This window comes from Solea solea, chromosome 8, assembly GCF_958295425.1.
Source record: "Solea solea chromosome 8, fSolSol10.1, whole genome shotgun sequence".
In the NCBI taxonomy this organism is placed as follows: domain Eukaryota; kingdom Metazoa; phylum Chordata; class Actinopteri; order Pleuronectiformes; family Soleidae; genus Solea; species Solea solea.
Window position 1 is genome coordinate 13,124,070 of NC_081141.1, and position 25,200 is coordinate 13,149,269.

At 39.3% G+C, this 25,200-nt stretch overlaps 1 protein-coding gene across 1 annotated transcript; it reads right to left on the reverse strand.

Annotated features, from left to right (window-relative positions):
* mapk1 (mitogen-activated protein kinase 1) lies at nucleotides 1-24,861 on the reverse strand. Its single transcript, XM_058637035.1, has 9 exons — nucleotides 24,473-24,861; nucleotides 10,603-10,785; nucleotides 9,027-9,216; nucleotides 8,196-8,312; nucleotides 6,911-7,025; nucleotides 6,203-6,334; nucleotides 5,286-5,395; nucleotides 4,994-5,122; nucleotides 1-2,767 (listed from the first exon to the last, which is right to left on the reverse strand). Exons 1-8 carry the CDS (start codon nucleotides 24,616-24,618, stop codon nucleotides 5,006-5,008), a joined length of 1,110 nt encoding a protein of 369 aa, XP_058493018.1. The 5' UTR covers nucleotides 24,619-24,861; the 3' UTR covers nucleotides 1-2,767; nucleotides 4,994-5,005.
* Nucleotides 24,862-25,200: the final 339 nt, after the last annotated feature.

The window sequence follows — 25,200 nt, forward strand, 5'->3', positions numbered from 1 at the left end:
TTTGCTATTTATTTTTCGTTTCACAGAACTACACAATTTCACACACTGTATGAGTAAAACAAATCAATATATTTACGTTTGAAAGGTGTTCTTGAGGAATTTCAAGACTTTTTTTCTTTATTTTGTTTAAGAATCGAACGAACATGGTTATAACTTTACGAAATACACAGATTTGTAGTCATGATCATTGTTGTTTTAGACTTTTGGTTGAGCACGGTACTCATAATATCAACGATCATTTTATCTAGTTGTAGATTAACATGAGGTCTCGAAGAGAAAACTCAACAGCATTTGTGAATCTTGCTTTTGCTGACCTCCAGTGGTTCATCTAGTCACTGCTGTGAGAGATGAACTCAGTATGATGGTGAAAACAGTTACAGCTCCATTCACTTTCAGGCCCACATATTGCGCAAAAAAAAGAAAAGTAAACCATAGTTTTATATGATGGTTCTGTCCACTGTGACCAGAAACATTTTGTAAAATTCAAAATTGGTTTCCGACACGTATGAAAATCACAACATAACAATCACGAGTTTGCAGCTCATACCTTTGTCCCAGACTGTATACACTGTATTCAGAGCAGCTCAACAGTTTTAAAATGTTACTTTCTTAGTGCCAGCACAGTCTGATTCCCAAAGAATCCTTTTAGGTAGAGTTGGATTCATTAATTTCGTCTACTGTCCAAAGTCTACCTACTTCAGCTCTTCTTTTGGAGTTGTGGTATTAAAATCATAACCAAAGCCTAGATGTACAATGACACTGAACACGTTTGAGACTCACTCATAAACAAAAGACGCCGCAGACCAAATCAAACTAAAGAACGTTCTGAGTAGGACGAAAGAGTCTCACCGCTTCTGGCTTTGTTTGCGGGGTTTTTTCCCCTCCCGAAAAAAAAAAAGTTTTCAAATCCTCAAATATGTATATATAATCTTTAAGTCATAATTCATTGAAATTGAATAACAAAAAAAAAATAACTTCTAATTCAACAGTCTTTAATCAGCAGTTACTGACAGGAAGTGAAAATATGGTTTGGACTTCTGCTGCAGTTCTGTCGGTTTTCTTCTTCTTCTTTTAGTTACAGTGCAGTTGTCTGCTGGTACTGACACTGCCAACTGTTGTCAGCGTGAATATGTGCAATTAAAGCAAAAAAAGTTGCTCAGGATTGAATGGAAAAGCATGACCAGTTACATTTGAGTATTACTTCAACTGCATCATGCCTGGATCCCATTCCTCGTGTTCAGGTAACTAGTTTGTCACTGGGTATAAATATAAGCTATATGGTTATTCTCCTATTTGCAAACACAACAAGACATCTTTGCATGCATGTGGAGTTTGGCTAAAAACAAGGGGATTTAAAGTGTAGAAATGAATGACGGGAGACAAAAAAGAAAAGAAAAGAGAAAACACAAGAAAGAGAGCAGACATAAAGCACCATGTGACTGGGAGGTGTGATTTACCACAAAAAGGTAGAACAGAAAGAGCCTGGGCGCTCACCCCACGGATCTGCCCGGCTTGTGTGGCACTTAACATTGTTTGTCTTTGTATACGGAGCTTATAACAGTCATGCAAAAGGGCACAGTATTATTCTAACAAGGCGAGAGAAAGAGAGGCCGAAGATAAAAAGAAAACACTAAACAGGACAAACGGGGAGGCACAACAACCTTTGCTCAAAAAAAGGTGACATTTCTGGGATTAATAAATTTGTCCTGAAGTGAATTTCCCTCCATATGAAAAATATCTCTGTACGTACAGACCAGTGTGAAATAGACAACTTTTCCTGTAGATTCTCATGGCTAAGGCAGAAACTGATGGTGAATACTTTCAACGCACCTATACCTTTGGTGCATTTAGCACAAACTGACATCTCATTGAAGCCGATGTGGAAAGAGAATGCGCATTTATAGCAAAAACGGTAACAAATTCATCTGATTTACTTTCTGTCATCACACTTGCCATTAAAATATCTTAAGACTCTTTAGGCTATATACGGTATATATATTTATATTTCTATGTATACATTTGCATTTGGGCTATCCGTGTTTTAAGGATTAAAATCACATAAAATATTGATCCTCGTCAACACCAGGTGATGGCTTGTAGCCTGCAAAGTCTCTCGTTGATTATGTGATTTCATTGCATAAATCAGTTAATTTTATTTGTGTTTCTTTTTTCAAAAGACAAGGGAAAATATAGAAGATAAGCAAAAGCTTGTTGACAGTGTGACAAAATGCTAGAAAATTTAAAAGATCCTTTGTTTTTATGATGAACGAATCTTTTGTGCAATGTAGGCAGAGTTGTCGCGACGACACTTGCACCGGAAAGAAAAAAACAAAACAAAAACACAACAGCTAATCTATTACTGTCATTCAACTGGACATAAGTTTCAAATAGGAATAGCCAGAGCCAAAAGCCTTTGAGAGACACACGCACAATTGTTTATCTTGGCTTAAAACACAAAAATCACCCACAAACTGTTAGCTGTGATGTAACCCACCCCACCCCCACCTGCTGCCCTCACCTTTCACCTCCGTGGAAGAGAGAGAACGAGAAAAGAGAAGAAGAGAGACAGAGAAAGAGAATGAATGACTGATTGATTGATTGATTCCTGACGCCATTCCTGAGCAAAGTGGACTTGACGAGTGAGACCCAAGGAATCCAGGTGATGTGGACAACCGCAGAGGAAATAAAATAAAAAATAATCATGATCACAGCAACAGTGTGGAGGCAGGGAGGAGCAGTGGCAACACAGAGGCCAGTCCACAGAGATCTAGAGAGAGAGAGAGAGAGAGAGAGAGAGAGAGAGAGAGAGAGGGCACAATGACAGTGTGATGAGCTATTTAATATTAACTATTGACATACATGAAGATAGGACTACACTACAACTGTAGTAAACCCTGCGTGTAAAAGTGTGACAAGTTAGATAAGTTAGTCCCTTGGACCATATTTAGTATTTTTTTCATACAACTTGTTTGTGTGTAGGAACTTGGATAGTTTGTCTATAAGTGATGTCCACCTCCTGTCTGTCTCACGCGCGCACCCAACCCAACAAATGTGAAACAACATCCAGCAGCTGTGGTTTGTTTCTGCTTGGTTTGTGGCTGTTTGCCTCAACAAGACGTCAAGCTTTGTATGAGAATAGACTGTAGGCGTTGAAAAAACACCTAGCTCCACCTGAACGGTACCATTACTCTGGTACCCCAAGGGAAGGGTACCGAAAAATGGAATGGTTGGGGCCGGTCATTTTGGTAAAAATATGTACTGTACCGTACTGAATCGAACCGTTCCACTTGGTGAAAACATGCCATAAGTCAACCAGTAAACATCAGATCAAAATATTTCCACAGACTAATAATTAAATATTATTTAACAGTGTCATTAACTTTCTAAAAACATTAGTTTCTGCTTGAATGTTGACCTCCTAATATAACCACCTGGATTACGTTTGATGAAAAAAAAAAAAAAAACATCTGTTAAATCAGTGTTCAGTTCAATAAGGTTTGGAAAATGCATTTTAAAAGCTGTTAAGAAATATGCGGCAATGTGCTACTCTAATTCAGGAGACGGCACACAACCCTCCTCTTCATCAGATTCCTGTTATTCACTGAAATGTGGCAGAGAGCTAACACTGATTACATATGACACAAAGCAAATGATGGCTTGTGAAACTCGGTACAATACTGTCAGGGAGCAGCTGGTGGTGAGAGGTGATCAGTGGTGAATAGACACCACATCTGAGGATTGGCATTCCAGAGGGAAACGATAACACTATCTCCTAGTTTGACATTTTCCTCCAAAATTGAGTTTTTGCCAATATTATACTATTGAGTAATTTGAGGCAGCAGACAAATGATATTCTGTGTAAAGGTTATGCATCATTAAAAAAAGCAAAAGAATCCAAGCTTGTACACCAGAATTATACTATATCAAGTATCTTCACTGAAATGATTTTCTTATAAGATTCTTAACTGTCTATGACCTTTACCAAGCAGCACCATAAAACAGCCCATTGTACTTACTGTAGCGCAAGAAAACTATGACACATCCCTCAAATAAAGTACCACTGAAAAAGTATCAATCATAGTATTGATATAACACTTAAATAATAAATATTAGTACAAACACCAGAACATTTCTTTTTTTTCCCCCATGACTTAACACAATACGTCCTTCAAGAACTGGGTGAAAATATGTATTGGTACAAAACAATAAAAATGCAAATTCTATCAGAAGCTCTAGGTAAACTGGCAGCAAAATAAGCACTTAACATGTTTAATTAAGTCTGTATTAAGTTTTGATCCATGTGGTAGATTTAAATTGTCCATGATGCACTTCCATATAAAACTTCTACTGTTTTTAAAGAATGTTTTCATTCTTATTGGATGCCAGTGTCTGTGGAGACTCAATGTCAAGGCAAAAATATTTAAATTCACTACAAATGCAGGAATGTTGGACACTAATCCAGAGTGATAAAGCACAACTGCGCTTTGTGTTGTACTTCTGAAGTGCCTGTTCAGATGGACAAGTACTTCTGTTTCACTCTCCCAAAAGAGAAATCTGAAATCTGTATCAAAGTTACTAGCTCTTAAATGTATGATTATATTTAAAGCAATACTACTGACGTGGAACATTAATGCCTATAGTAGATTTTATGAGGGACACTCAACACTTCTGAGTGTAATAAGGAAAGGAAAGGAAAGAAAAGCAACTTTTATTGTCATCATACTGGTATTGTACAACGAGATGTCGAGGTCAGATGGAGGGTTGATCAAAGAGCCGCTGCGACTGAGCGCGCCGCCACAAGGGACCAACCGGACTGAATGTAACTAACATTCTAACATGTTTTGATGGGTTAGCCTCTTAGCTTAATAAGCTTCTCCCTGATGTCGTTCACCACGAAAACCTGGTTGTTAAAGACTGCAGAAGAACTCGGAGAGCGATATTGTTCTGAGCACCTTTTTTTCCCAGATTGTAGACTTCAGTAATGTGGACATACCTGTGTGAGATGTTAAGACCTGAAGCCAGGCTGAAAACGTGCGGTCTCTTCAAAGATGAGCTCCTTCAGTGTCTCTTTGGGTAGGTCATCCAGCTCCATGTCAAACTTGAACGGAGCCTCAGCGACGGGCTGCACAAGGTGTCAGAGGAAGACTCATTTGTACACAAATTCTGATTTAGCATGAGAAGACATAACATTTAAGCATCTAAAAACACAAAAATGGCATTTGGAAAAAGTGACAACCCTATTAATACCCTTTGAGTCCATTCAGCATACTGTGACAAGCTCTCACCTCATCTGTGGGGTCGTAATATTGCTCCAGGTAAGGGTGAGCCAGGGCCTCCTCCACCTCAATCCTCTTGTGAGGATTAAAAGTCAACATCTTATCCAACAGGTCAAGAGCTGCAGGATAAATGAAACCACAGAAAAACTGTCAACAGCAGAGCATTACTGTCAGAATATAACAGTAACACTGTATGCGCACAAGGGGGCACTGCGACACCCTGTGGGCCACACAGACATTTGCGTGGGCAAAACTATAAACTACAGAAACTCCCATTTGTAATTTGAGAAAATGTGAGGCTGCCTGGGAGTCATTTCTTGAGCTGCTCCATGTTTAAAACCTAAAAATAACCCCATTTTGGACCCCGGCATAACAATAGAATTTTAGATTTTCGTTACATGACTAAGAGCATACTCTTTTTTTTTCCTCTTCTTACATCCAACAATTAACTCAAGAGGCAACAACAATAATTTATTCAGACAAAGAAGTAATGTTTTTGTATGATTGAAAGCAACATAATGCAAAAAAAAGAAAGAATGGGACAATAGGTCAAAATATCGACAATAGGTGAGGACCCAAGAAAGAAATGACTAGATTTTGGTGGTGGATCTGGATTTAGGAAGAAAAACAAAAGATTGTTAACCTTGTGTTATAGAGAGGTTCTTCACTAAAAATGCAAGTATCACTTATTAAATTGATTTACTATAGGAAACCGAGCAGTCCTGGGACACGTCTCAGGATAACTGGCAAAAAAATGGACAAATGGATCGATCAGCTGAATTTTTCTACGCTTAAAATGTTTCTATTATGAAACAGCAAGCTCTCAAGGTATGAGAGACACTGTTCCCTACAGGTGTGAAGACACAGAGGTTACAGAAAAGAGCAGAAACTGTGTTTGTCTCTGAGGATGTCGTTCATGCTCTGACCTTTAGGATCAGCGTTGGGGAAGAGACGGTTCCACGGCACTTTGTAGCGTGGGGGCAGTGACAAAAGATAGTTCCGGGCCTTGATGTTGATGATGCAGTTGAGATCCTCCTGAGAGGGAGAACCCAGGATACCTGAGGGCCAAAGCAACGATTATAGGGAAGAATCTCCTCACAAGTTGCACAACACTAAAGGAAGGACAAGTTCATACGGCCCCTGCTAAAAGTTCGAAGCTATGAGAATACGTTTTATTTGCAACAGAAGAAAAGTGGCAGATGGGAGAAACAATATGTGGTCCAGCACCATGGCAGAAACACGGTTGATTTAATTAACTCGCACTAGCACAAGGAAACCATTGTTACTGAGAGTGCGACAAAGTGTAAAGTAAAAATTCTTCATGTTAACTAAAGAGACATCACATTTGTCTTAAAATACACTAAATGATAAGAGTTATTGAAATATGCTTTGAACATTACGGCATATCGATTTTAAATATCTATAATTAAAGGTCCTAATTTGCTATTTTTTACTATTAATCTATATTAACACTGTCTTCACATTCAACTAATTAGAGATAACTATCATGGAAAAATGCAGAAAAACAACAAGTGTAGTCTGTTTATACAGTTAATAAATTAAACATAAATGGAATACAATATCACTGTACCACAAACAATCCTAAAACACTGGATAGAAAAGAGAATTTTTACCCAAAATGTGGTTAAGTTGATCCAGGTAGTGCTTCCCAGGAAATATTGGCCTGTTGGACAACATCTCAGCCAGGATGCAACCAACTGACCAGATGTCTATGGACTTGGTGTAGCCCTGACAGCAAAGAAACAGAGATACAGTTGTGACTACAGTATATCTTAAGTAATTTAGATGTAAATTGGTTGACTTGTATCTTGCAATGATGCATAATAAAGGCAAACAATATGACGTTGATAGGATTGTAACAATGATGGTCTTTATTTTGGTTCTGTTCTAGTAACTGCTAAACTGTATTACAGTATCTGAAAAAAACATCTAAAAGCACTCTAATGCAACTTAATTACAAAGCTACTGTAAAGTTGTGAAGTGGTGGCAGTAGCAAGACCTGGTGAACACTTCTCTCCATTGTTTTAGATAAGGAATAACACTAGGAACACCGATTTTTTTTTTCCAATTTACGGTTATTCATGGAGTTTGACCTGCCGATACCAATTTTAACTGATTCTGATTTTTTTTCAAACCTCTTTACAGCACACAGAGAGATTTATTTTCCATCTTTTCTTTAATATAAAATTCTAACATAGAAATACAATCAACTGTTCAGTCATATGATGTCTGTTAAAAGAAATGGTACAGGTTAACAGATTAACTCTTCAAGACTAACCTAAGGTGCAAACATCTTAAATGTGCAGTGTTATGGAATAACCACTTTTCAACTTAAAAAGTATTTCTGGAAAAGTAAAGGTCTGTATGAAAACAGATGTAAGAGCCAGGTAATGGCAAAAAAACAATGAATAAATAATGAATAAATAATGAATAAAAATAAAATAAATATAGCCTGGCAGCATAAAGATATTTCTAAAAACACAACGGCAATCACTTGTACATCAATGGCAAGTTTTTCTTTGAAAACAGAAGCATTTCTGCATTGCCACCAGTTGTCTATTTCTTTTCTCATCTGCCACATTTCCAGCCAGGCTAAACAAGCGCTCACCGTCAATGCTTGTACATGGTGCAGAGAGCTGCCGTGTAGAAATCCCCACTTCACTGTCTGTCGACTCTCTGAGCTAACTTGTTATCCAGAGTACAGTATCTGCTAACTGCTAACCCGTTAGCCTCTCCGCCTGCACCAGCTCACGTTACAACATGTACTGCTGCTGAATGAATGAATTCACGATGACTAGTTTAAGCCAACTAAAAACAATACTGAAGTGGAAAGTAAGAGAAACAAAACCTAACAATGTCAACTCGCTGTCGATATTTTTACAGCTCACAAACACTCACCTTGGAGTTGAGCATGATCTCAGGTGCTCGATACCAACGAGTGGCCACGTACTCTGTGAGGAAACCAGTGTGATCATGGTCGGGGTCAGCTACACGAGCCAAGCCAAAATCACAGATCTGCAGAGAGAAAAATATCACAGACAACACAATGAACGGCTGCAACATTGGATGATCCGTTGTCATTTTGCTGAAAGCTTCATCTGCTTCGAGAAACCGTACAGAAACTTTTGGTCAGGTCATGTCAAAATTATTTCTATTGCACATTTTAACCAGGGTCAATAACATGTGTGATGGAAAGTGTGATTGATCATTTTCCAAGTTAAACGATATACCTCTAGTTTGTAAACACAAAAGTGCATTGCAGTGTTGGGTCAACCACAACTAAACATACGATACAACTTATTGGAACTTACTGGAATTAATTTTGGAGTTTATAGGACCCTGCTTTACAAAAACCAAAATACAGGTTAAACATACAGTACTCACAGACAAACAATTAGGACAGACATACAGTGTATAGTCATAGTCTGTGGGCTCTGCTGAACCAGAACCAGTAAATGGTTCTGGGAATCGTTTGGGGGGAGAAATTGGTATTCGCTGTTTAGAACATGAGAAGTCAGAGGAGATGCCTCATGAAAATTGCTTATGACTTGTTGACCAATGATCTTTTAGTCAGGCTACTGAACCAGACCGTGTGACAATACAACAGCACACTCTGTATAACTGACATATCAGAGCCACAATCCTGTTGCTGGCTCCAAAAAAATCAAGTAGACATGCTGCTGGATCTGAGATCTGTTAGCGCTCCATCACTTCTCTTTGAGTCTCTACCTTGAGATCACAGGTGGTGTTGAGCAGAAGGTTGGAAGGCTTCAGGTCGCGGTGCAAGACGTTGGCAGAGTGGATGTACTTGAGCCCTCGTAGGATCTGGTAGAGGAAGTAGCAGATGTGGTCATTGCTCAGGTGTTGAGTCTTGAGGAGCTTGTACAGGTCTGTCTCCATGAGATCCTGGACAATATATCTGCACAGTTCTGGGTGAAGGAAATTCAATTTTATTAGCATTGACGCCACACTTACGTACGCTTGTTATAAAAGAAAAGAAAAGAAGTAAGTTTGTTGGTTTCTATCTGGAGCACATTGTTACATTCATTACGATCATGATTCCCACAATCTTAAGGTTATTATAAGCTCCATTAGGAGAATGAATAATCTTATCAAGAGAGACAGTTGCATTTAATGGGACAGCGTTTAGTAAAACATTAACAGTCCAGTGTGTAACATTTAGGAGGGTTGATTGGCTTAAATTAAATAGTATGTGTGAATAAGTGTATAATAAGTGTATGTGCTGTTTAGACAAGGGCCTTGTTTTACAGAAGCTGCCATGTTGCACCCCCTGACATGTTTGAGAAAGGGTGTGGTGCCCGGTGGATTCCTCTGTTTGCTGCACTATGAAATCTCACCAGTAGATGTCACATTTAATTTTTTATTTTGATGTCAGTCAGTCATCATCTATCGCTTTATCCTCCACCAGAGGGTCGCGGGGGGTGCTGTGCCAATCTCAGCTACATCGGGTGATAGGCGGGGTACACCCTGGACAGTTTGCCAGTCCATCGCAGGTCCACACACACAGGGACAAACAACCATGCACTCTCACACTCACACCTATGGTCAATTTAGAGTGTCCAATTTACCTAATCCCCACATTGCATGTTTTGGACTGTGGGAGGAAGCCGGAGAACCCAGAGAAAACCCACGCACACATGGGGAGAACATGCAAACTCCATGCAGTAAGGCCCTTGTTCCAACCGGGGCTCGAACCCGGGTCTTCTCGCTGCAAGGCAAGAGTTCTAACCACTACATCACCGTGTGACCCTTTTATTTTGATGTACTTATTTTATTTATTTATTTTTACACACTGTGACTGGACCTTCATAAACTGAAGACATCAACATGGTGCCTTGAAGGTTCAGTTCTAATACTTCTTTTTTAAATAAATAAATAAATAAATAAATAAAATAAAAAAAAATGTATGGTTCTAATTCATTAACTGTACATTAGATGGCAGATTGTCCAATAACAGACAATGTCTTTTTATCACATCTTATTAACGTCAAGGTTCATTTTCAAAGTAAATTTTAGGTGATATCAGCCAGCCCTCATCTCTCAAGTTTGCATTTCATGTTAATGGCTCATACTGGATTTTATTAACCGGGTAAAGAACAACAAAACCGAAAGCTTTGGGGATTTGGTGCCGGGTGGATGACCCCAAAATGACTGGGTGATTTTTAAATTCAGGGCCTGAGGTTTTATACAACATACTTTTTTAAGAAGTAAAAAAAAAAAAAATAGGATCATCAGGAAAACCATCAACTTCAATGAGAATTCAATAAATTTTTTATAAGGATACACGTCCTTCATCTGGTCAATAGTTGGCGTGCGGATTATGTCGTTGATTCCGATGATGTTCTCATGTTTGAAGCGCAGAAGTATCTTGATCTCTCTCAGGGTGCGCTGGCAGTACGTCTGGTGTTCAAAAGGGCTAATCTTCTTAATGGCAACGCGGATCTTGTTGTCTCGGTCATAAGCAGAACTAAAAGAAAAACACAACAAAGGTCAGTCATCGCAGTAAAACTAGAAATGTTTTGTTTTTCACAGTTAGTACAGACTCTACTGTGTCTTATCCAATAAACATAGACAGAGAGGAGCAATATGACAAACTGTGCTTACTACTTTACATCTCTGTTACTATAAATGACTCGTGTACACACAAAAAAGACAAGCCATTCACCTGTTACCATTACCATTTCTAACTAGGTAAAATGATCGACTTGCATAAAAAGAAACAGAGAAACCACTTTTACTGGAACAGTCAAGTCAGACATTAACCTCGGCCATAAATGCTGCTTTCCTCTTATGGTTTGCCAGTGGAAAGCTTTTAATGTGAGGTAACAAATGGACTGGACCAGAAAACCACAAGACTGCTGCAGTATCTGTTAGATAAAGAAAAATGGCCATGTATGAGTAAAACTAAACTCCATAGGGTAGAAAAAAAAAACTATTTCTCCATTATCCTGCATGACCAGTGACCACAGCTGTCACTTGCTGTGGTCAGCAATGACGGCACAATGAAGCACACCATCTCTGTTGGGTCTTCTATCAGCAGCTATCAATCAGGATCAAACAGTTTGTCCTGAAAGAAATCTCAATGTAGTGCAGCTAATGTGTTCTACTTCAAACCAGAAGAGAGATTAAAATGCACTGACTCATACAGACAAGCTTATTATTATAATATGATCAGACTATCAGTGACACTAATCACTTTACTGATCAATAATATTACATAAAGAAAAGCTTTTCATGACTTGAATTGACAAGTGTACACCTGGCAATAATCTTTGCTGTTGTAAGGAGGAAAAAAGAGATATAAAATAAAATTGTGATAAATTATCCCATTAAGTTTGTCATTAATGAATTGCCACACTTTATTGATCAGAACTGAGGCGGCGACAACTCAACAAGTTGCACAGCCTCACAATCAAACCAGTCAATTTCTTCACGATCACAAATTTCAACATTATCTACAATATTACAACTCATACAATTATACTAATGTAATCTGCAACTATTTTGATGATTGATTTCTCAGTTCTCCGATTTCTGCTTCTTAAATGTGAATATTTTTAGTTTTTTTGATGCTCTGTGAACATAAACTAAATATCTTTGGGTGCTTCACAAAACAAGACACACAAGTAGGGCTGTGAAGTATCGGTCGACTGGTCATTTATGAGTCGATATGTTCTGGTTCAACTCAAATTCTGATAAGTTGACTTTTTGCCGTGTTAATTTCATACAGTCTATTGTTAATTTGATTTCATCTGGAGGAATGTACCAAGTGCCAATGGGGGTGTTTTCAGAGCACCCCTGTTCCATAGGTAACAGCGTGTCTTCAGAGAACACCCCCCTTGTTTTCAGAATTTTGGATTAGCCCAACCCACAGGAGACAGAAAGTCCGGTGGCTTTATTTCATTTTAGGCAACAGTCAGTCCTCTCTTAACACCCATGTCAAAGGCATCGGCAGTGTGGAAGCATTTTACAAAAATAGTCAAATGCAAAGTTTGCCAGCAACAGTTTGCATATCACAGCTCGAAGAGTATAAATGTAAGCATACTGCATTATACCATCATACAGGATCTGACATTAAAAAAAGGAAAGACATGGCATGTACAGGAAATGATTAAGCACGAGGATATCACTATAAAATATAAAAACCATACCCTGAGTCAATGACATAATGCAAACAGCTTAGGGAGGTATGAGACTTTCACATCACACACACAAAATCAGAGGAGAGCAGTTCCGTGTTTTCACTGCTAAGGGAGAAACGTTAAACAACTCAAGCAAGTGTAATATAGAACAAAGTAATCAAATGACCTGTAAATGGGAAAGAAAATGGGAACAAATACGTTCAGGTACTTCACTAGCTTTCTCATGCTCACTCTGCCCGAGTTGTTTTCAATTACCACACTAAGAACGCAACCTACTGTATATCTTGCATGCCAACATAAGGTTCAGAAACCTGTTGTCTAAGAATTCCTTCAATCCAATGAAATGAGAATAACTAGAATTACTGGCTCACAGCTGTAAGCCTCCACCATGCAGCCAAGTTTCAAGGTCACAGTGAATAGTGCCCATGCAAAACATTATGATGTTATAGTGAACAGGATCTTTGACCTTATATTCAATTACACATCCGTCTGAAAATATATCATTAATAGCACATCCATTCTGTAGTTATGGCCAAAAAGTAACTCTGTGGAGTCAAAATGACCTTGACCTCTGCTAACACAAATGGTATTATAGTTCAACTTTGAGTGTGAGTGAGGTTTTTTTTTGCCACATTAAAGAAATTCCCTCGAGACATTCCTGAGATATTATTTTCAGGAGAATGGGATGGATGAATGAGCAAACCAAAAACATAATGCCTCCAGTGTTCTACTGCTGTGGTCCAAGATTTTTAAAATCTCAAGTCAACTGATCTTGAGCTGTTGCATCTTGCTGCCATTTGGTAGTAACAGAGCTGTTCTTTAGAGTGGCAAACCTGTGTTCTTGAGTCACCATTTACATTTAGCCAAGCATTATTTAATTTCTGCACATTACAAACAGAAACAACTGAAAAACACCCACAGAGCATGTCAAAATAAGAAAATGAGTTGCTATAGCAATGGGGGCGTAGGGACTGAAATGTAAACACAAGTGTGCCAGCCTTCTGCAAGGGAAATATGAGTGACCTTCCTTTCCACTTGTGTGTGGAGTGTGTGTGTGTATGTGTGGGAGGAAACACTTCTCTATGCAACTGTTCTATACCAGTAGATTGTGAACGGAGATGCAGGGAGTAACACGGCTTCTTCGTGAAAGCTGATCCATGGCAAAGACTATTTGGCACAGATATATTGTATTTTCAGATAGTCAATGGCACAGCGTCCAGTGTTTGACACAACATAGTTATTTTCTCACATACACTACAATCTCACAAGAATAATCTCTTGGCAGTGAGATTGTTCTTGCTGTATGGAGAAAATGCATTTTCATCAGTGAACTCAGCTGAAACTGACTAACTGCTAAACTACTCAACGAAAACAAGGCAGTTTGCAGACATCATTTAAAAAAAACAAAAACAAACAACAGTATCTGCCTCATGAGCCTGCTTACTCTTTTTCTACTCTCACACTCAGTGTGCCAATGCATGCAGATCAGCCATGTGACACTGGGCAGAGGAGTTTGGTGTTAAAAATCATACTTGGGCATACTCATACTCAAAAATAACACTTAAGCTAGAAGTACAAAAATACTGTGTGTTATGCAACTTTCTGATCTGCCACAAAAATCACAACAATTAAACAGAAGAGTTGCGTCAAGGAAACAAAGACGACATCAAGTAAAGACAATCTTGGCTCACATTACATTTCACAATGTTTACTGAGGCAAGCCCTTCAGTTCCTTGTCAGTTTGTCCAGGCATGTAACAGAGGGAACTCTATGAGGAAGTGCAAAGTACAATGAGTTACGTGTTGTATCAATGTTTGTTTCAGTGCACTGGGAGAGTCTTGTCCTGCACAGCCTTGGACTTTACATTATGAGACGGTTGCTCTCTGGCAATCTGGACTATTGTAACTGTTGCTGTTACTTTGTCAAAGGTTTTGAGTGATACGGATGTATCTATGCTAAGTCAGTCAGGAACAGGCCACACCTGTCCTAACACTCACAGCCAGATGAAGATCACATGGCTGACTGTGATCTCGTAGTGTGAGAAAGAAGGCAAAGCACAACTAGAGTTGTTCCGATTCCGATACCAGTATCGGAAATGCCTCCGATACTGCCGAAAATGTGGGCATCGGTATCGGCGAGTACTGGAATCCATGCACCGATTCGATACGATGTAATTTATTAGAGCTCCGTTAGCTCTGACACTGTTCTTCTTCGCTGCTCTTGAAACAGTTGCGCTGTGCTGTTTTAGAGGTGTGAAGAAGAACTGATCACCCGACACCTGTAGACAAGGAGCTAAGGTTAGCTCATCATGTCGGCGGTTTGGCAGTATTTACCAGTTAGCTCCGTTAACGTTGTTAGCTGCGCTAGCTCCGTTAGCGTGCCTACAGTCAAACTGGAGCAGCCTGTTTATTAAACAAAAAGAGCGGCGCTACAACTAACCAGCGTACCTGTGTCCTGCATATGTATTCCTCTGTTTTTAAAGTTTAGCATTACTTTATAGACTCATTTTAACAATCTGGAGTCATGTAAAAATTATGTCACGTGTGTCCTTTCCCGGTCAGTCGTCATGGAAACATGAAGCTCTGGCAGTGCTGCAGTTGTTTGGACCAGAGTCAAAACAAACGTACAAGCTAAAAAACGAAATAACATATCACTGGTAAAAATAAATGGTGTCCATTTGCTGTATTCTTTCATGTTTTACAGAGGGTTTAACCTGAGCCAAACCTTACCACCAATGATAATCATATCACAGTCATGCAGGCGTAGTATGATATATATAACACACTGGTATCGGTACTCTGTATCGGCCGATACCCACAGCACAAGTATCGGAAGGGAACATTTTTTTTATATACACATGCTTAGGGCTTAGCAGAAGAAGCAACTGTGGTAGTAATAGCAGGAATGATCAATTTGCAGCACCACCATACAGTGGCGGACTGGCCATCGGGAGCACCGGGACGCTTCCCGGTGGCCTGATGGTCATCCTGGCCTGACTTGAACAGTCACCGGACTGAGTGGACTGACTGGAGTTACCGGACGCCCGGGCCAATCAAATCAATCCACCTAGTTACGTAATGACGCCGCTCGGCGACCTGTCAATTAGCTCCGCTGTCTTCACTCTAGTAGTCGAGAGAAATGGAGGAACAGAAGAAAAGGAAAGGTGGAGCAGAGAGAGAGAGAGGGACAGAAAACGGAAAGCCCTTGCCACAGGTGCAGCGGAATGTTGCAAAATAAGTGACATGTTCACCAGGAGGGAAGGTCAGTCAAAAACGCTATAGCTTCCATTGCGTTTATCGTTCAATCACTGTCACCACCGCAGACTGAGTGTCTCACAGGGTTAATTCCATCACCTCTGAAGCAACAATAGTGGAAGTCACATGCGCCCCCCCAGCCCCCTCCACACACACACACATAAACACACACGGCCCGACAATCAATCCAGAATACCTAGAGATGAATAAAAAATATGATTTTGTTGCATAATGTTTGAGCCACTACAGGATAGTTTATACATGCTGAAATAATAAATCATAATTAAATACAGCTAGCTTTTTTGTTTACTCTTAATCTATTAGGCTGCAGCTTTGTGGCAGTTTTCTTAATTGTAATTCTGCACCATAAATGATAGTTTGACTATCATTATAATATATACAAGCTCTATATAGTACGACTATAAACTTTATAGGCTGTGTTCACAGACACCTGTCTTTCTGGGTTGTGTGTGCAATCATTAATAATATAAAATCAATCAATGAATATATATAGAAGTGTGTGTGTGTGGTGACCATTGAGCCAAATAATTACACAAATTTCTTTTAACTATCAAATAGGGTTAGAATACACTAGAGGTAGGGTGGTCTGCATGAGAAGGGTGGCCTGGAATGGCATCAAATTCCCGGCCTGAATTACTGTCCCAGTCCGCCACTGCCACCATAGCAACTAACACGGCTGAGAGTAACAAGAATGATTACAGTTTTGTTACACATACTCAGATGCACCGCAACCTCTCTCGCTCTACCACACGCACAGACGAATAATGATGTCATAGCTCTTTTGTTTTTACGTTCACTGTCACCACTTTAACCTTTGTTGTCTTCTCGTATTTGGAGTTTCTACACAGTGTACAAGCTCTACACGCATGTTCCACGTCTCCTGATACGTTTTTGGTGGATTTATTTTGCAGCATTACTGTAGCACATAAAGGTCTTGCATATATACTACAAATTAAAAATGTTTTTGCTTATTTTCAATTATCTCTCACTGCCCATCAGGCGGCTGTGGCCCACAACCCAAGAGACACTAGATTAGTCAATAAGTCTGTCAATGGGAAATTCACAGTCCAATATTTTGATGACAGTATAATTTTTTGGGACATAATTGCCAAAAAAATTTGGACCGCTTAAGTTGGCCTATATAATCAACAGTCCAATGTGACTATGACTACTACCAGTGATGTAGTACTCGAGTCCGGTCTCGGACTCAAGACCGATTTCTGCTTTCTCTGACTCGTCTCGGACTCGTTCCTTCAAAGACGTGGGCTTAACATGTTGATGACAGAGCAGCACTATTGAAGCAGTATATAAAAATAGGCAGAAGATGATGCATGTGGTAGGGATTTTTTTTAATGATAGTAAAAGCATAGTCCATATTAAGACGTTAAGACTGCTTCTCTAAACAATTCCCAATCTAGCTTAGTCTGTAGGCCTAACTATTGATTATTAACTCGGGTGATACCAAGTCATGAATATGAAAACTGACATGTTTTTATGGTCTTGGTCTCGACTCGGTCTCGACTCCTAAAGCACTCAGTCTCGACTCAGACTTGCTTCCTCAAAGACTCGGTCTTGACTCGGACTCGACTGTATTTGAAAACCAACGGACTTGGTCTCGACCCTTCAAAGACTCGGTCTTGACTCGGACTCGGCATAGGCGGTCTCGTCCCCATCACTGACTACTACTGTATAACAAATAATAATAACAATAGCAAGTTATAGAAACACTAATTCACCTCACAGCATTGCCAAGTGTAAAGATTGCACTTTAGTAAAATTTAAATAAATGTGCTGTGATGATGATGTAAGCTCTATTCTGGTCTCTTCCTTTTTGAAGATAACATGATGTGAGATGACTTATTTCCTCTGCTTCTGTATCATTTTTCTGAGCATGCTCAGTGCCCAGGAAAGGGGCTCCTAGAGGGAGGGGTGGGCTCTGTTTCCAAGGAGATGGAAATACAAGGCTTTACACTGCAGTCAGTGTTATGCAATAGGACTGTTACTATGACAATGTTCAGGGTGTTGGGTTGAAGGAGAGGGAAAAGCTCACTATGTTTAAGGATGACGTGTGCCCACCCAGAAAGCACAGATATTAATGTCTGTGCACAAACTAGTCACACATTGCAGAGTGCGATGCTCTACAAATAACAGTGCGTCAGGTTAAAGGAGCGGGCTTCAAACACTCATAGGCTAGTGTTCAACGAGAGTGTTCGTCTGTTGCATCAGGCAAGGGCACTGCAGAAGGAGAGGAATCTTGCATCACCATGCAAGTTAATTGGAGACTTTTTAAGAAAAACACAAAGATTTGATCATACCCTACAGGATTTTTCATGGCAATATATTTGTCTATCTGCTATTAATAACATGCTTCATGTACTGTAAGAATATAAATCACAATTACCTCTTACAGCATATTTTTGTTTGTTTTTACAGAAACATTTTCACTCAAAGCTGTATAACTACTATTGGTGATTATGTTGTGATCTCGAGGTCAAGCACCATATTGGACCAAATCTGGATTTTCATTGACCGATCGGAGATTAGCAATCACCCTGATAATTTAAAACAGCTGCCAGCTGGCAACTATTTTATTGATAGTGACCAGGTCCTTCATACAGCTCAGCTGTAAATTGTAGCAAAGCTTTATTTGGGGCCGACTTCTAGTGACATTTATTCCATATTGCCCGTCTTTGATAAAAGTTGTCATATTTTAATAAGAAACCCCATTATGATCCGCTGTGGTTTGCTCAGTTCTCTCTGCCCTGTGCAATGTGGCGCACACACATAGTCATACATACGTGGGGACACAGTGTGAGAACGTCACTGTAACTAGAGTTCACCACACTCTTCAGTGTTTGCACAGAATTCAAATCAAAATGTGCTTGTATGAAATCACAGAAAAATTTAGAGAAGCGATATTTTTACCATTTTGGTTAGAGTTCAATGTCATGTTGTACACAAACACAGAGCTGATTTAGCCAATAGTGAGCGGATGACACCCTCGTGTCATCACCCTCTCTCCATCTCTCTCCCACTTTCTCTACCAGTGACACCTGCAGCTTCAAAGCAGCAGCAGTACAGACAGAGCTCTCTAAACTTCAGTTAGGAATAGTATTTATTTTATCAGCAATAACCATTTTTCATAAAATGATGTACTAAACATAAACTACTTCTGTGATGGACAAAACCTGCTGTCTGTAAAATGCATCCACAAATAAGCAGCAGTCAAATATCCTAACAAGGGCTGAAACTAATGACTATTTCAATAGTAGACTAGTCATCGATTATTGAAGCGATTGATCGAGTGATCGGACAACAAATCGCACAATTAATGGCTGTCTTTAGCTACCAGCTATTCAAATTAAGTTGAAGTTGTTTTGGGCATGTGCTAACTAACAATTAAGTCAATACAACTTGATTCAAAAATAATTAATAAACATTGATGTTGTGATGCTGTTAAGGATACCTCTAAAAAAGATGCTTAGATAACTTTTAATCTAAAATTTAAATCCAAAGACTGGTGCTGATATAAGAAAAACAAAAAATCAAGTATCCATGTTTCTGTAAACAAAGGAACCTTAAATGACCTCTTGTTGCAGTGCAGCCTTAAAAACATTTGTCAACTCCCTCTCATTTGTTTGTTTAAGAGAGGTTTAATGAGTATCTGTCTTGCAATAAATAAACCGGTACCTCTGCCAATGTGCACACTCACTGCCACTGCTTTGTATGGGACAACTACTTTGTTACATTCATCTCACAGGTACTGAAAAAAAAACGTTCGGAAAAGTTTGTACCACCAACACAAAGTGTTGATTGTCTGAAAATATACGGCTACATAATACATTTATAGGTATTTGCAATTTCATTATGATAACACTTCCAGGTTCTGTGTCATCATGTTGTCATGAGGATCTTCATTTAAAATATGTACAGGTGAGAGAGCTACAGAGTGTGTGTGTGACAAACTGTCAGAGCAGAGAAACAGCATTCTTCTCAGTTTGTGTCTTGACATCATCGTCTGCAATTCTCTGTGTTATGATGAACAGCGTGACAACAAACTCTAACAGTTCTTTCTTGAGCGATTCTTTTTTTGCCATATCAGCATGATATGCTTTCCTGGCCATCAATCTAACGAGTGCCTTGCCATGTTAGTATGTTATCTCGTTGTGTTTGCATGCGATTGCCTTGTTATACACACACTCATGGTGAGATACATTTGTTATTTGACTGCATGCACTGAACCATGATGTGTAGATAATCCAAGGTTTCAACCAAAAACCTGATTTAAACAATGCTCAAACAAAATCTATTTAGTATTATGGTATAAAAGCCAAACACTGACAGCTTCTAGCAATTTAAAATGCTGAGTATATCCTGCTTGTCTTCATCTTAACATGAGTAAACTGAATATTGTATGCTATATGGAAAGAAATATGGTTTTTAGACATTGTACAAAACAATATAATTAAAAAACATGGAAATGATTAGAGGGTGTTTGTTCATCGCAACATTTAATAAATCAGTTGATTAACAGAAATAATAATAAATCAATTGGTGCAACACCTAATTTAATAATTAGGTGTTGCACCAATTGATTTATTTTTTAAATACATTGTTAAGTCAAGTAAAATTTTGCCATTATTCAGATTCTATTTATGATGGTTTATCAATAATGGAAATGTATTTTTGGCACATGCACTGACAATGTGCATGCTGATTTAAATATAACTTATATAACAAATATATTCCAACATTAAATTGAAACCAAAATATACCATCAACACCGTCTGACCACCTTGGTACATTTGGTCTCCCCTCACATCCACTATAAAAAACACAAACATCATATATAACAGTGTATCTTGAGCAGAAGGGATTGAATGTGTTTTTCTCAAACGTATGGAGGATGCAGCAAAGGAAGTAAAGTAGTGCATCAATAAACATGCCTGCTCAGCCCGGGTGATGAACATCAATATCAGCTTCAATGCCATGAGAAGCAGCAGTAGCAGGTTTCACATGCTTATTCAACCAGAGGTCATTGTGCTCATCCTGACAGGCATAATCACCTAAATTACACAAATTATATATCCTTCTTAATTGCACAACAGGATTTCAAAGTGTCAAGTCTCTCAATTTCTCCCCCCCTCCCCCATTGGCTGGTACTGATGTCAGAGGCAGAGGGGTTGCCATGGAGATGGGCGTCACAGTGGCATTTCAAGAGGATGGCTCATGGCAGGATGAAGCAGCGCATTGGCAACAGCTAAGAATCAGAAGGGTCAACGAGTCAATATTGAGAGTTGAAGTTAGACGCTACAGGAGGATGCCACTTCGCAAAGTCATGCACTGTCTTTCTCAGCAGCTACCTAAAGCTATATAATTAAACATTTGCATTAATGGGTAAATCCTAACAGAGGAGATTGAGCCTGTAGCTGATCACAAACTGAGTCTATGGCAACATCCTAAGAATCAAAACAGTATATTAAGCTACAGCTAATGCAAAGCAAGCCTTACCCGTGGCAGCAGCTTCATTACAAGATGCAGTATATATACACATTTGATAGATTTCCCATACCAAGCACTGGGTTGGGGTGGCATCCCTTAGTTTTGGTTCTCCCACATTGTCCACCAATTCCAATTTTTTTTTCGATATAAAACATTTTATTAATAGGACCATCTGTGGTACTATTCCCCCCTGATCTAACTCTTCATGTGGACAGGCTGAAAAGGCAGAGGTTGGCACAGCAGAGTTTGAATGTCATCACAGAGGGTGATATAGTGTCTCGTGATCATGTAAGCAGACCGTTTACATGAGCTGGAGCTTGAGTTAAAGACACTGTGCACAGTCAATCTGCTCGGGCCTCAGCCACTGGAAAGCCCTGACATGCAACAGCCTCGCCGTCAACTAGAGGCTATTGAAAACAAAAATAAGCCTGCTCTGAAAATGACACAGACGTGCCTCACTGTCAATCACCCTCTAACCATACAGTTGAACAGATTCTGTAACACAACATGTCCTAACACACTCACATCTTTGTGGATTAACATTTGGATTAGCAAACTCTCTAACTCTCTGTACAGCATAAGCCTCTGAAATATATATATATATATATATATATATATATATACACATATATACACACACACACACACACACACATATGTAGACTTCATCTTTAATTTCAACAAGTGAAGCTGTTTATGATATGTAACTCCAGCAATGCAACCACAAAAAATAGCCCAAGAAAGAAGAACTTCCTGAAGAGGCCAACAAAGGTTTCAGATGCACTGAGGGCGGCCTGCGAAGCAAACTTTGCACCACTTTCTCTGGCTGCTGCAGATCAATGCAACATGTCCACCTGTCGGAAAATCCAAGGTCTTAAGAACACAGCAAGACAAAGGCAAAAGCGAACTGCCTTTGAGCACATCAAAAATACAGAAAAACAGCACAACGTTAAGAATGTGGATTAAAGTAAAACAGAGAATACTTGAGAAGTGTTATAGACTGTTGCTGCTGATATAAGATGTATACAGTCATTCAAGGGCTAAAAAAGAATCTTGTCATTTGCCAGACCCCTATAACCTTTGGCAATTACAGACTTGCTTGTGCTTGTTGCCATTACTTGTAACTTCTGATGTCAGGAAATAAAAGACACTCAATACTCACAAATAATTGTGTTTCTGGGTTGTTTCCTGTATTTGGTTGCAATCTTAACTCCTAATACATTTAGAATCACTCCCTTGTCCCTTGGAGGATACTTGAGACTCACATTTTTAAACATTAGCTCATGTTTTGGTTTAATGTAAAATGCCTTGTTCACACCTGCACAGGTACCAAACTGATCCATTAAAGCAATGGGTTATAGTATTATAACCTTCATTTGGTCGACTGTAAAATATGCCTGTTTTTTTGTTTTTTTTTGTTTGTACTGTTTATTTCAAATAGGCAAATAGTACAAGGCTTCCTGATTACTACCAAACAAATTCTTTGTACAACATAATATAGAAATGAAATTGAGAAAGCAAAATAACAAAACACAGAAAAAAAGATGTCAAAGCATATTATCAATGGACAGAGCAGAGTGTCAACTTCATCTTAAGGAGGAAGGCACAGGACCTCTTCTGCAAATGCATTTAGCGTTGCTGGAAGATGCATTTGCTGTAACCAGAACAACAATACATGGGGTATAGAGCAGGAGCGCCGATTGAAACATCACAGTGCCACCCACACAATGTGCCTGACAAACGAGAGGTGAAGTGCAGAAACACCACAGTGATTAGAACCAAGCCTAAAACTGAAACTAAATCCTACAAGTTACCACTCGCAACATTAATTGTAAGCTAAAAGGAAAACATGTCCACTGCTCCTTTTACTAAAAATTGATCAATTCTGTGTGAGGAAGTTTTACTTTACTGCTATAAGCCCTCACTTAGATGTATTACTGTCTCTTTTAAAATTTCACAACTCAACAGCCTTCCAACACTGCGGCTTTGTTGGCCAACAGTGTTTTATCTGTTTTACTTGCACTGAGCTACAGCGGGTACTAATAATTTGTTGATAGCAGATCAAACCAGAAACACACATGGCTGTGTGTGTTTGATTGGGTTGCTTTCCATTTTGCACTCAGAAACACGATAAACACTGCATACTCTGTGTATGTGTGTGTGAGTGTGTTCCTTGTAGACAGGCTGTGTGTCAAAAGTCAGTGCTCCCAGAAAATGCAGCTCGTCTCGCCACAGGAGAAGAAAGAATTACACTGCTGTTGTTTGATACAAGGACAATATCTTATGTAATACAGTACAGTGGGCACATTTAAGAACAACTACCACACCACACGCTTAAGAAAACAACAAGATGCTGTGCTTTTGAAGCAGGAATTAATTACCAAACGTTACAACAAATGTAATAACATCAGAGTCCCACAATGCAAGCATATATGAGCTATATGCCACAAACACAACTGCATATAAATAGAATTGAATGACTATAATTTCCACTACAATGGGTACAAAATACAAGCAACATAAACTACTGAGGAAAATGTATAAAAATAAACAAATGTGCACAGCTGCCATCAACATCTACTTCAGGAGTATTCGATGACCATAGATTATGGACAGATTAGGAATAAAAACTAGAGGGACTGATAATAGCTTTTCTGTGGCTGATAGATCGAGATCAGTGTAGCCAATTGCCAATTAATGGCGTCGATTTACTGAGTCGAAAGGGGCAAAAATCAGCTCGATTACTCGACCCAACATTTAATTTATCTACCTTAATAAAAAGTCACGCACTTAATGGTTAGGCATAAAATAGATCAACACTTATTTAAAAAGATAATGAACAATAATACTTGGAAGTAAAATCAATGTTAAAGTGATAATTGCACACACGCCCATTCTGTACAAATATCACTTTAGTGTAAAAGCCTGTTCACCACTGATGCCACTGCCTAAAAGTACACTGACAGACAGAAGCGAAATACAATCTGGCAATTCATCTGCGATTAAACTGCTTTTCCACACGAAAGCGGGACTGCTTTCATACAGCTAATGACAGCTAGCCCCCCAAAATTAAAACACCATTTTGCTGTATTAACCTAAAACAGACGCCTGTTAGCTAACATTATATGTCGACCTGTGACGGAGAGAAGCTAAACTCCACACGACATACGTGTAAAAACAAACAAACAAAACAAACAGTTGTGTGACTGAAGGGTCTCTTTCTGTTATAACTTACCAAACCATCCCATAGGCTCCTTCCCCGATGTAGGAGAGGTTGCTGTAGCGAGGTCCGACGTCGAAGGCCTGTCCGCGGACGAGCTCCGTTCCCGACCCGGGGCTGGGGCCGCAGCCAGCAGCGGCAGACACGGCAGCTGTCGCCATTATGAGGACTTGTATTTTTTTCACAAGGCTATGAAATGTTCGGTTGTTTTTGTATACTAAAAGACAGACTATGATAAGAAAACTCTGTGAGAGTGTGTGTGTTGGAGTCCGTTGTCGGTGTGGTTAACTGCAGCAGCGTTTACAGTGAGAGGCCTTCACGACGTGTGCAGTGTTTTGTCTTCCCGTGCCGTCAGTGCTGCTGCTGCTGTGCCGTCACAGGCAGGAGCGAGCAGCGGAGAGAGGAGAGGTAGCTGCTGCAGGAAATAACGGAGGCGATCATGTGATCTACCCTTTTCTCCCCCCCTTTCTACTTCTTTTCTTTTTAAATTACATTTTACAATATTTAACTCCTTTGTGGGTGGCCAATGTTGCCTTCAGGTACTACTTCTACACCAGTGGTTCTCACACTTTTATACCCAACTACCACTTTGGTATATTGAGCTCTCAAAGTAACACTATTATCACCAAAGTTAAAATACAGTGATGTAAATAGGATGAGCAAAGTCAGCTACAGACTTTTCGCAAGGATTTATTTTAGACCAAGACAGATGGAGGCAGTCATGACACTGAGCTAGTAAAGCC